The sequence below is a fragment of the Oncorhynchus masou genome, chromosome 25 (genome assembly GCF_036934945.1).
Source record: "Oncorhynchus masou masou isolate Uvic2021 chromosome 25, UVic_Omas_1.1, whole genome shotgun sequence".
NCBI classification, from domain to species: Eukaryota; Metazoa; Chordata; class Actinopteri; order Salmoniformes; family Salmonidae; genus Oncorhynchus; species Oncorhynchus masou.
Genome location: NC_088236.1, coordinates 35,956,367 through 35,970,319, shown reverse-complemented (window position 1 = coordinate 35,970,319; position 13,953 = coordinate 35,956,367). Strand labels below are relative to the sequence as shown.

At 43.0% G+C, this 13,953-nt stretch overlaps 1 protein-coding gene across 1 annotated transcript in view; it reads left to right on the top strand.

Moving 5' to 3' along the window:
• LOC135514214 (homeobox protein cut-like 2) overlaps positions 1 to 13,953 on the top strand; it is a 128,486-nt gene that overhangs the window by 92,978 nt on the left and 21,555 nt on the right. The window contains 1 exon segment of the mRNA XM_064937530.1: positions 5,117 to 5,195. Within this exon segment, the coding sequence (XP_064793602.1) occupies positions 5,117 to 5,195 (79 nt within the window).

Sequence of the window (13,953 nt, the reverse complement as noted above, 5' to 3'; positions counted from 1 at the left end):
ACACACACACACCACCTCTCTCATCCACCAGCAGCAATAATCTTACTAACTCACATGTCCATGCACACACACAAACACATTCGGACACACACACACACACATACACACACCTAACACCCCCGCCACGTCACACACACCTAACACCCCCGCCACGTTACACACTCTAATCACCTGCATCATCACACAAAATGTCCTCAAACACCCAAATCACAGGAGGTGGCATTCTGGTAAAAAAAAAGGATTTAGAGTGATAATTGCATAATCACCAGTTGTGATAATTGTAATTGATGTCTGCATAATTGCTAATTGCAGTCTTTATGGGAACCTCTTTCTCGCCCTCTCTGTCTCTGTCTGTAGCTCAGTGCCTGTCTGCCTTTCTCTTCCCTGCACTTCTTTATGTTAAACTCATCTTTTGCCATTATTTATTCTTCTCTTCTCACATGTTGACACACCACACACACACACACACACACACACACACACACACACACACACACACACACACACACACACACACACACACACACACACACACACGCAAACAGACCCACAATTCGACCATGTGTTTCACTATAAGTATCCTCCTAGGCCTCAGTAAGCATTTCCCAGCAGTGCTGGAGACAGCAGCAGTAGCCTGCCCACACGGACTGGTCCTCTGTGAAGAGTTATGGTCCACTTCTAACAGGTTTCCTCTCTCTCTCTCTCGCTCTCTCTCTCGTTCTCTCTTTCTCTCTCTCTGTCTCTCTCTCTTGTTCTCTCTTTCTCTCTTTCTCTCTCATTCTCTCTCTCTCTCCTCTCTTTCTCTCTCTCTCTCATTCTCTCTCTCTCTCTCTTGTTCTCTCTCTCACTCTCTCTCTTTCTCTCTCTCTGTCTCTCGTTCTCTCTTTCTCTCTCTCTCTCTCATTCTCTCTCTCTCCTCTATTTCTCTCTCTCCTCTATTTCTCTCTCTCATTATCTCTCTCTTGTTCTCTCTCTCTCTCTCTCTCTCTCTCTAGTTCTCTAACTCTCTCTCTCTCGTTCTCTCTTTCTCTCATTCTCTCTCTCGCTCTCTTTCTCTCTCTATTTCCCTACAATAAATCTCTGGGGGTTTACTCCTGCTGCTTGTAAAATGAATGTTCCCCACATCCCTCCCAGAGAAGCCATATTCGATCATTTAACGGCCAAACTGGCTAACATGGAATAGGTTTAGATACATTGTCCTACTACCACCGTACCTTTGCTGAAACATACATTATTTATACCATACCTCTCCATAGTGTAATCTGTGTGGTACCAGGGGACGGAAGCTAATCCCATGTGTTTGGCTAAAGGTAGATTAGCATCAGGTCCAGAGGAAGACGAGTCACTCAGATCAGACCACATTATGCGTGACACCTCCGAGGTGCTTTGATGATGGCGGTGGCAGCGTGCATGAGGGGAGAGGGTTACGCATACCGAGTGTGCTGACGTGAGGAGGCATCCGGAGTGTGATTGATGTCTCCTCTAGCGGCTGCAGACAGGTTAATGGTGTGATTGTGGAGGTAATCTCCGTGTTCTCTCGTTAAAGGGTGATGGAGGGCCAGGAGACCCCCGTGTCTGTGGGAAATGGAGTCTGTTGCGTTCACAGGTCGTGTGCGTTTTACATGTGCAGTTCAGGGTCTTATTTGATGTATTCTGCAGAAAGGTAGACAGGACAGGGACAGGGCGTCAGTCTGAAACAGATCCTGGTGAGTTCACACAACCTGCTATATATACACTGAACAAAAATAGAAACGCAACATGTAAAGTGTTGGTCCTATGTTTCACGAGCTGAAATAAAAGATCCCATAAATTTGTCATACGCACAAAAATACGTATTTAGTGCACAAATTTGTTTACATCCCTGTTAGTGAGAATTTCTGCCTTGCCAACATAATCCATCCACTTGATAGCTGTGGCATATCAAGAAGCTGATGAGAGAGAGAGAGAAAGAGAGAGAGAGAGAGAGAGAGAGAGATAGAGAGAGAGAGAGAGAGAGAGAGAGAGAGAGAGAGAGAGAGAGAGAGATGGCTGGTAGCTGCAGACTGTTGCATCTATATCGATTGAGCTCCAGCCTTTCCATTTTCCATGAACTCCGGCTCGCAGTTCCGAGTGGGAGGGATTTGCTTGATCTTTATGATATTTCTTTAAACATGATGCTGTCGTTATGCCTCTTCGGGGAGGACACAAGACAATTCCGGTCATTCAAGGGCTCTCCGTCTCTCTCTCTTTCCCACAGTTGTTACTTATAACCATCTCTAAACAGTTTCTCCACCATTCTTATAAGTGTTTTCAGACCTTGGTCCAAATAACATTGTCGAACTGAACTCAGACCAATAAAGAAGGTCTCAGACGATAACATGCACTGGGTTCCTTCAATAGAAGTCATTATGTTTGATCAGATAAAAACTGTAATCAACAGTGATAGGAATTCTATAGAGAATAGATGACAATAATTAGAATTGAGTTTCCTCTTGGATTGGAGGGACATTTGTAGTGGACATGGCCTATCTGACACAGGAAGTTGCTGACACCTTATTGGGAGAACGGACTCGTGGCTGGAGCGGTTTCCATGTTTTATTTATTTTTTAAATGAAATTTTATTGAACCTTTTATTTACCATTTTTTACAACCCCTTTGGCACTAATTTCAGAACCTTGTGGTCATTTTTCAAAACTCTAGACACAAAACTCAGAACGGTCATCACTTGTAACACAGGCTGTCCAATGTTCAAAACACTGCATTGTGCATTCATATCTTTAAAGAAACCTTGCACTTGCAGAAGCATTGGTTCAAATAACTCATTTATCACGAAATACCATAGGAACATTCATTTAGATCTCCCACACACAAGATACCGATAGTTTCACTGTGTAGTTGTTCGTTCAATCATTAAATGTTGTAGTACAAAATATGTGATACATGTTTCATTATGGTACAACACATAAAGTACATCACTGTAAAAGGACTAGTAAAGAGAGTACTACAGACATCGTGGAATCATTGAACACAATCTGAAATGTATTGACCGGATTTAGGAAAGGAGAGTAGGGGGGTAAGTACAGGGTGGTAAATTGTGGATGGGCCTGAAACAATGCTTGCACCATTTGAGCATGATGGAACCTGACATTATCCCACACAATGACATAGGTCATGCCATCAGCTCTACAGACCTGATTTAGCTCATCAAGGATGGTTACATTCGAACAGCGAATCATGTGGCTGCCTGCAACTCAACATAGAGAGTTTAATAGAGTAGAGAGCTTTAGTTGTTGTTCGACCTAACATTAGAACGGGCAAGATGAGTAATCTAAGCAACTTTGACCGTGGTATGATTGATGATGCTACACATGGTGATTCCAGCATCTCAGAAACAGCTGTCTTCCTGGGATTTTTATGCACTACAGTCTCTACAGTTTACAGAGAATGGTGCGATAAACAAAACACATTCAGTAAGCGGCAGTTCTGGGGGCAAAAACACCTTGTAAATGAGAGAGGACAGAGGAGACTGTCCAGACTCATTCCAGCTGACAGAAAGGCCACAAACGCTCAAATAACAGCTGTTTAAAACAGTGGTGTGCAGAAGGGCGTCTCTTAACGTACAACACCGTGAATAATTCAGGCTGTTGTGGAGGCAAAAGTGAGTGTACAGTAATGTCAAATCTGAAAACATGGTCTGGAAAAGTGGTACATGGGACCATAGAAACAGTGTCTGATAAAGAATGATGATGAAATATTACATCCATAGATAATGTAGTCCAATTGGTTCATGTTCCACGGTAATTGGTGTCAATGGATCTCGTTATCCTAAAACTTTCATGATCTAAACATGGAATATTGTTTGTCAGTTTCCATAAAACTATGCATTAAGAGTAATGTAACAGTTACTTATCATTTTGATCAGTTGTATCAATTGATAGTTAGATCATTGTAATGAAATGAATAGACAGTCATCTCAGATGTAATGTGTGAATTGTATTTTGAAATGGTAATACTTTGATGTTATGTTGTGTCATTTTGAACAGGTGATTTTAGTTCAATGAACAAATTATCTTAGCTTTATGTGTATTGTATCCAAGCAATTGGAAAAAGTGTTAGAGTTTTGAAAAATGTGCATTTTGATCATTGGTTGTGAGTTTTGTGTCTAGAGTTTTGAAAAATGACATCAAGGTTCCGAAATTACAGCCAAACTGTAACTAGGCAAGTCGGTTAAGAACAAATTCTTATTTACAATGACGGCCTACCCCGACCAACCCCGGATTGCTCTGGGCCAATTGTGAGCTGCTTTATGGGACTCCCAATCACGGCCGGATGTGATACAGCCTGGTTTCGAACCAGGGACTGTAGTGACGCCCCTTGCATGGAGATGCAGTGCCTTAGACCGCGGTGTACGATGCCATTCCATTTACTCCGTTCCAGACATTATTATGAGCCATCCTCCCCTCAGCAGTCTCCTGTGCTATCGGATGTAGTATTTCAGAGAGTTGCTAAGCTAAGACTTTCCGACATTGACTTGTTCTGACTTACAGTAGATAACAGGGCTGCTGGTGTATTGTAGCTATGAGGACCGTAACCCACATACCCACCAGGGCAGGTGCCCTCTCCATGGGGCCAGGTGGTGACTAATTCCCTTCTTTGTCCATCCAAATGAATTGTTAATTGGTTTGCATCACCCGTGGAGTGGAGAATAGCAGGAGAGGCTGTGCGCCTGTGTGATGTAGGCCACAGACACTGACCTGCCTCATAGAGCACACCACAACTGCGCTGAACAGGCCAAATGTCACCTCAATACACACCGCAACGTTGGGGTTTAAGAGGCCAAATATCAGCTTGCACTATTAGCTCAGCACCTTGTTCACATAATTCAGCACACAAACCCATGTTGGTGATGTACCGTCCTTCTGATTACCTTCTGGAGATGGATCAACTTTGTTTCTGTCTGTCTCGTTAGCACACTTACTCTATATGCTGCTTATATACTTCATATGTCAGAACAGTGTAGAATGCATGTAAACGCAGATGTTCGGTGTATGTGTCGCTAGATGTTCCTTCAGCAAAGGTTTAGTTTGATTGTTGAAGCCCGAGTGTCACCCTGACGGCTGTGTCCTGTCGTCTCCAGGTGGTCGCTCTGAACAAGCGCAGTAAGGAGGCAGAGTCGGCATTCCTGGGAATCTACAAGCAGCTTATCGAAGCCCCTGGTGAGTCTCCCACATGTAACTGAGCCACACACATCACAACAGCGCAGTCACAGACACAGACAACACACAACATTGCTCATGTAACAAACCTCCCACAAGAGATCACTCTCCCCAGCCAGATCAACTACACACCAAGCCAAAGTCAACGTCATTAGGCCAACGTTATACATGAGACAAGCTAAAAATACAAAGTGACTGTTTTCTTGCCATAGATATATAAATATCCACAGGACACCCTGTAGTTCTTATCTATGTTTTAGAGTCTGTGCTCTGTGTGGGGCCACTTCAAAACCGAGCGCTGGTCCTTGAGCGTTGCATTGCTGAGGAGAGACGATCCTTGTGGGGATGGGCTGTTGATTGCAGAGGGCCAATTAAAAGCCAACTGTAGCTTGTCTTAGTCTGGAGTGCAGGCCTGATGAGGCCAGCAGGGAAAGAGAGGGGGAGGGGGAGAGACTGTTTATTCTGTTGTTGTTTGTTGCCAGGGCACACTATACAGCATTGCTCTTTGTTGCAGGAGACAAGAGCAAAATGCACTCCAATCTCCGGCTACATCAGAGGAACACTCATTGCAAGAGTAGAGAACGCGGTTTACAGATTCAATGAATACAAGATAAAAGTGGGTGTCAGAGAAAATAGCGATGCAGCGACTGACTTTTAAAGGTCTCCATTTTGCCTTGAAGTCTCCTGCTTGATATTTCACCACACACTTTGAATGGAGTTATTTTCTTGATAAGAAATGGATGTCTTTGAAGATGTGTTCAGTTTGATTTCCTGACCTATACCTGCACGTATCAAGGGCTTAATAGAGGACCCAGGAGGGTTTTAGGGGCTATATTTTGTCATGAACAAATGTTCTATCAAGAGCAGACTGAACCAACAGTGATAATGTAAGGAATGAGGACTTCATCTCTTTAATTGCACAGGGCACTGACAAGAAAGAGTACTCATAAACCATGTTCAACTGTATTGGAACCCTTGTAGCTAGGATTGGGTTTGAAGATTTAAAAAATAGGAATTTAACGTTTACTTTTGCTCTCACACACAAGCACATACACATACACACCCACACACCAGAGGAGGCTGGTGGGAGGAGCTATAGGAGGACGGGCCTATTATAATGGCTGTAATGAAATAAATGGAACGGAGACGAACGTGGTGTCCGTATGTTTGATGTGTTTGATATCGTTCTGTTCACTCTATTCCAGCCGTCACAATGAGCCCATCCTCTTATAGTGCCTACCAACAGCCTCCTCTGGCACACACACATGCATGCACACTTTCAGCTCCTATTTTGACGTGAACATATATGACATCGACATCTCCACCAATCTCTTCTCTTCTCTGGGCTGGGGGGGGGGGTTGAGCCTTGTCGTCATGTCACAAAGCTAAAGGAGTGGCCCTGGTTACATCAGAGGGCCTTGGATTAGCATATTCAGAACACCCATCTTCCTCTGACCTTACCTGGACCTGCACTAGCATGAGCATCCGGGTGACTCTCCCTCACCAGAGTCTCTAGTCTTAGCTCTCACACTCTGTGTCACTGCAGGTCTGTGTATGAATGACTTTTCCTGGGCTTTACTACTACAGAAGGAGTTATTATTTCATCCCACCGCAGTAAAACCAAAAAAAAACGCAGCCAGCTGAGCTGCTGATTTATTAGTTGCCGTCTAATCCTTTAATGCCTTACCAATCATTTCCATTAACAGCTAATTGCTAAAAGTCTCCAAATCTTTTCACTATTATCTTTCTGATATTATTTACCTCCTATCTGATGCCAAACAGGAGTGACAAAATGGAGAGTAGGGTATTTTGTGTGTCATTGGGCATCTCACTGGCCTGTCCAAGGTCACCCCCTGTTCCCAGAGTGGATCGCTCCAGGTACACCAGAGGACAGTCAGTTGGCTGTGGTCCCTCACTTTATTAGTCTCCTCCCCTATGAACACATCACTGTGCTGCTTTCCCACCAGTCTCCAAACAAACCATCCAGCTCATGTATTTTTTATGTTTTGACAGACACAATTATTCTTAACACACCGTGCTCGTTAATCTTAATGCCGTTATTACTATTCATTGGCAGACATTTTTTTTTCTCCCTCTTATTTAATTTGAAAGGATCCCTCCATCCTGGCTGTCTGCTGACACTCACAGGCCGTTGGTCCAATCAGAGCGGCCGACAACAGAGTTAATGAATGCAAGAGGAGAGCCAGGGAGGGGGAGGGGACAATGTGACCTGTTGTATCCAGTTAACAGCAACGTTTGGTGTCAGGTATCAGTTATCCACAATAACAAATCAGTTATTGGAATTAGGTGCCAATGATGATGTCAGTTGCATAATGTTGGACACGCATGACACATGTTATGTTGCTGCTTTCATATTCTCAGTTCATATGAATTTTATAGACGGAGGGTATGCATCGCTGACACAACCCAGGGCTACCCTGAACGTGCTCTCAATAGAGAAGGTTTTAATCACGTCCCAATTTGTTAAAGCAAATGTGTATCTCTCACATCACTGTGTTTACGAGGAGGAGAATGTTAGTGTAAGGGGAGAGAGGAGAATACATGGCTGGAAATGGTGTGCGTGTGCGTGTGTGAGTGAGATTTGGGTTTTGTTTTTACTGTAAAGTCAGCAAGTGTATCAAGCTCCAGCTGCTGAACGAGATAGCTATTATAATAGTGGTGGTTTGTCTGGACTTAGAGTGGCACTGTTTCCTGTGACAAAGGATTACATGTAGTATGACAATGGCAACCTTTACCGGTGATGGATTCTTGGTTCTGAATAGTGTTAATTATCAGGAATCCTATTGAAATATTGAGTGCTATGGTCTAGAGGTCCCACACCATACGTTAATGGTTATCTGTAGGAGGACTATATATGGTGAAGGCAATTAAGCTTGGAATGTACTGAGTGCAGGGAGACGATCATATGTTGGCAGGCACTGATAAAGATGGGGAGCTGTGGATTAGTGAGGAAGGGGGTCGAGGTCAGGTCAGGTCGCATTAAGGGAGAAGGAACAGTTTATTGCCCGTATCACTTAACTTCCTGCCTAGTAATAAATATGTAATGTTTAGAGAGAAGGAGGAGAAGGAAAGGAGGAGGGCTTTATATATATATATATTACCACTGGTGTGACTATTTATTTGGTCTTATGCAGCTGCATTGATCCAATGGGTGAATAAACTTGGTTTAAGCTTGACTAATTATCCGTGAGTTTTAATAGGTTAATTTAGAACCTAACACCGGTGTCATGAACAGTCAGTCGTACAAGGCATGCTCTTTGAAGCAACTCCAATGCGTCCTCTGCATTTTATGGGGAACAGTTGATGAGAACACTTTGAAAAGGTAATACTTCTAAAAATGTCATTATTGGGTCCCCAAGGCAAACTGTCACACACCACAATCATAATGTGCATTTCCTATGCATTTAAGACATACAGTTGAAGTCAGAAGTTTACATACACTTAGGTTGGAGTCATTAAAACTTGTTTTTCAACCACTCCACAAATTTCTTGTTAACAAACTATAGTTTTGGCAAGTGTGCTAGGACATCTACTTTGTGTATGACACAAATACTTTTTTCAACAATTGTTTACAGACAGATTATTTCATTTACAATTCACTGTATCACAATTCCAGTGGGTCAGAAGTTTACATACACTAAGTTGACTGTGCCTTTAAACAGCTTGGAAAATTCTAGAAAATGATGTCATGGCTTTAGAAGCTTCTGATAGGCTAATTGACATCATTTTAGTCAATTGGAGGTGTACCTGTGATTGTATTTCAAGGTCTACCTTCAAACTCAGTGCCTCTTTGCTTGACATCATGGGAAAATCAAAATAAATCAGCCAAGACCTCAGAAAAAACATTGTAGACCTTCACAAGTCTGGTTCATCCTTGGGAGCAATTTTCAAATGCCTGAAGGTGTCACATTCATCTGTACAAACAATAGTACGCAGGTATACACACCATGGGACCACACAGCCGTCATACCGCTCAGGAAGGAGACGCGTTTTGTCTCCTAGAGATGAACATACTTTGGTTAGAAAAGTGCAAATCAATCCCAGAACAACAGCAAAGGACCTTGTGAAGATGCTGGAGGAAACAGGTACAAAAGTATCTATATCCACAGTAAAACGAGTCCTATATCGACATAACCTGAAAGGCTGCTCAGCAAAGAAGAAGCCACTGCTCCAAAACCACCATAAAAAGCCAGACTATGGTTTGCAACTGCACATGGGGACAAATATCGTACTTTTAGGAGAAATGTCCTCTGGTCTGATGAAACAAAAATAGAACTGTTTGGTCATAATGACCATCGTTATGTTTGGAGGAAATGGGGGGAGGCTTGCAAGCCGAAGAATACCATCCCAACCGTGAAGCACAGGGTGGCAGCATCATGTTGTGGGGGTTCTTTGCTGCAGGAGGGACTGGTGCACTTCACAAAATAGATGGTGACATGAGGAAGGACAATTATGTGGATATATTGAAGTAACATCTCAAGACATCAGTCAGGATGTTAAAGCTTGGTCGCAAATGGGTCTTCCAAATGGACAATGACCCAAAGCATACTTCCAAAGTTGTGGCTAAATGGCTTAAGGACAACAAAGTCAAGGTTTTGGAGTGGCCATCACAAAGCCCTGACCTCAATCCTATAGAAAATGTGTGGGCAGAACTGAAAAAGCATGTGCAAGCAAAGTGGCCTACAAACCTGACTCAGTTACACCAGCTATGTCAGGAGGAATGGGCCAAAATTCACCCATCTTATTGTGGGAAGCTTGTGGAAGGCTACCCGAAACGTTTCTAACCCAGTTAAACAATTTAAAGGCAATGCTACCAAATACTGATTGATTGTATGTAAATTTCTGACCCACTGGGAATGTGATGAAAGAAATAAAAGCTGAAATAAATAATTCTCTCCACTATTATACTGACATTTCACATTCTTAAAATAAAGTGGTGATCCTAACTGATCGAAGACAGGGGATTTTTACTCAGATTAAATGTCAGGAATTGAGAAAAACTGAGTTTAAATGTGTTTGGCTAAGGTGTTCGTAAACTTCCAACTTCAACTGTATATTCCTATACTCCATTGAAAATGTCGACAAAATATTAGGTTCCCCAAAAAATACTTATTTGTTTAGATTTTCACCTCTATACTTTTTTGATCATTGTAAATATACTACTTCCTCTTCACAGGATGTGAAAAACAGCGACAGTTTCCATGACTGAGTTGGCTCTCCTGAGTAGCACCTCTCTCCTCATCTCTCTCCCTCCTGTGTGAGCATCTCTGACTCTGCGGTTACGTTTGAACCTTAGTGTTTGTAGCTGTCGCTTTGAGAGGAGGAGCGGGGCCCTGTCGCCAGGAGCGTAGCCCTGAGATTGGCGCTCCAGGTGTTTGCTCTGCCCCCTCCCCTCTCTTTACTCACACTCCTCCCTCAGGATCACCTCATCCCTCTCTCTCTCTCTCTCGCTCTCCCTCCGTCTCTCCTGAAGAACACAGTACCTTTCATCTGAGCAGGGAGCTCACTTACTGTGTGTGTGTGTGTTTGTGTGTTGTATGTTTGTTGGGCCCTTGGCAGGGCTGAGGTCTGCATTAGTTGAAACGTTGGGGCAACAGTGCTAGCTAGTGGTGACCAAATACTACTGCATGGTACGGTTTCCAGGACCAGGCACAACTCCACACAATTCCATCATGGCTTTATGACTTCATTGCACAATGAATATTAATGTATTGAAGTCTCCTTGGCCTGCGAGATTGTAAGTGCAGTGCATATTGAAGTCTCATTGGCCTGCGAGATTGTAAGTGCAGTGCATATTGAAGTCTCATTGGCTTGCGAGATTGTAAGTGCAGTGCATATTGAAGTCAGTTTGTAATTTCTTTTGGCTCCAAGGTTGTAAGAATAGAGTATTAATGACCTTTGTGATTTGACCTTAGTATATTCAAAGAATTATTGTCCCCTTATAGGTCCCTGTATACACTGAGTGGATAAAACCTTAGGAACACCTTCATAGTATTGAGTTGCACCCCCTTTTGCCCTCAGAACAGCCTAAATTTGTCCTGGCATGGACTACAAGGTGTTGGAAGCGTTCCACAGGGATGCTGGCCCATGTTGACTCCAATGTCCTTTGGGTGGTGGACCATTCTTCACACACACGGGAAACTGTTGAGAGTGAAAAACCCAGCAGCGTTGTAGTTCTTGACACAAACTGGTGCCCCTGGCACCTACTACCATACCCCGTTAAAAGGTACCTAAATGTTTTGTCTTGCCTTTTCACCCTCTGAATAGCACACAGACACAATCCATGTCTCAATTGTCTCAAGGATTAAAAATACTTCTTTAACCTGTCTCCTCCCCTGCATCTACACTGATTGAAGTGGATTTAATCAGTTAATCAGATTGAAATGACATCAACAAGGGATCATAGCTTTCACCTAGATTCACCTGGTCAGTCTGCCATGGAAAGAGCATAATGTTCATAATGTTTTGTCACCTGAGTGTACAGATGCTGGAGAGAGAGGCTTATTGAGGCCTGTGAGGCATTGTTTTTTAAAATAATAAGTGTGATGCTGAGCACATTCCATCAGAAGATGAGAGGGAACTTGCAGAGCTGTGTGTGTACGCTCTGTTTGTGGCAGTATCAAAAATGAAAGCCTATAAAAAAGTTGATGAAAAATGAAAGCTCTTTTGGGCAGGACGAGATTCTGCACAAGTGATTAATAAGAGCAGTAATAAACAAAGGCCCAGGAGATGTTTGAGGTGCTTAATAATGCATTATGTTCATAAAAGAGCTGGGCCTCTCCAATGGATCCCCGTGGAGCAGAGACCCCAGAGGGACCGGCAGAGTGTGTGCTCAGAACAGAGAGGAAGTGTGTGTGCGGCGGCATGTGAGTGTATATATATATATAAAGGGGACGGGTAAAAATCAAGCTATGAAGTGTACAGGAGATGAATAGTTTCAGTTGTTTTTTCTGGGGGGTTTTTGTGATTATTCACCGAACAGTTATTTTGTTATTGTAACAACAACGAAAAGAGCAACAAAACAAGAAGACCAACCCTATCAATTAAAGTTAAAGAGTGGCTGAATTATATTGTACCCTGATATTCCTGTTTATGTTTTAAGAGCTTCTTTTTACATAGTTGTAGAAATGTCCTTCAGTCTGCCAGACAAAGGCATGTGTGGAACAAAGACAAAAGAACAGGTTAAAAAGTTAGTCTTTCAGATTGTCTGTCAGCACACAGTGAAATACACACTTCTTTCACCATTTCTCTCTCTTTCTCTCTCTCTCTCTCTCTCTCTCTCTCTCTCTCTCTCTCTTTCTCGTTCTCTCTCTTTCTCTCTCTCTCTGTCTCTCTCTGTCGCTCTCTCTCTCTGCCTCTCTCTCGTTCTCTCTCTCTTTCTCTCTCTGTCTCTCTTTGTCCCTGTCTCTCTCTCGTTCTCTCTCTCTTTCTCTCTCTGTCTCTCTCTCTCTCGTTCTCTCTCTTTCTCTCTCTCTCTGTCTCTCTGTCTCTCTCTCTCGTTCTCTCTCTCTTTCTCTCTCTCTTTCTCTCTCTCTCGCTGTCTCTCTCTCTCTCTCTCTCTCTCTCTCTCTCTCTCTGTCTCTCTCTCTCTCTCTATAGTGATCTCTGTTTCTTTATCTGTATCTCTCACTCTCTTCTCCACATACAAGTCAAAGGAAGACTTTTGTTCTGTGCTCTGAATATTGTATTAGTGAAAAGACACAGAAACGGACCGTTTTTACTGTCCGTTAAGATTTTGTTGAAAATGATTTCATCGTAGCTACAAAAATCTTTATATTTTAGGTTGAAACAAGGATAGACATTAAAGAATTGTACCTTGTGAGCGTGAGTGACTATGTAGTTGTTAAAACAATAGATTACTTTGTTAAAGACTATTAGACTTCAGTCAATGGAAGTGTTCCCACAGGGCCACATTGGTTTGAGACTCCCGTACTCTGTAGGTAGAGTATTGGTTGTTTACTTTTGGTTTAATTAAGAAAGGATACCACTTTTTTCAAAGATAGCCATTTTGATGGTGCACTTTGTCTTTGAAGGTTGGACTAAGGACTAACTGTTCAGTAACCTAGTTTCGGGCCATGACAATACAATACAATACACTACTGTACAGTGTTACGGTTTGTTGCAGCAGCAGGAAATGGCGTTTTTGGAACTTGAAGACCACAAAGAGAAAAACAACACAAAACAAGACTGTTTTGTATGAAAAGGAAAAACCCTCGAAGCACAGCCTTGTAAATTAATTTGTTCATGTTGTATGATGGGAACACAGCTGGCCTCATTAACATGCGCACAACAAATAATTATAGCATTTTTTTTCTTCTCTCCAGCCAGCCAGTGCTTGGCTAATGGGCTTGCTGGGTTAATTATGTCAGAGCGTAATTACACAGAGCCCAGGGAGACGTAATGGTGCACCCCGCTGAGCCCACACCGCCTAATGACAGTGTATCGCTGACAGGGCAAAGACGGACCGTCCCAACACACCTGCTTGTCTTGGCTCACACCACCCTTGTCCACTCCCACCCACCACCACTGCCCACCCAGACACATCCTTGACCTGTCTGTCCCACTGTCCCGGCCACAGTCCAGACAGTATTTATGTGGACAGTTCACACAGTGGGCCCTTGCCTAACCTGGTCTATATCCAACTCCATAGGAACAACCATAGGAGCTGACTATCAAACATGAGCATATCTATTGTGACCATGCTAGCCATGGCCTGTTTATCCCTGGCTGTCAAGAA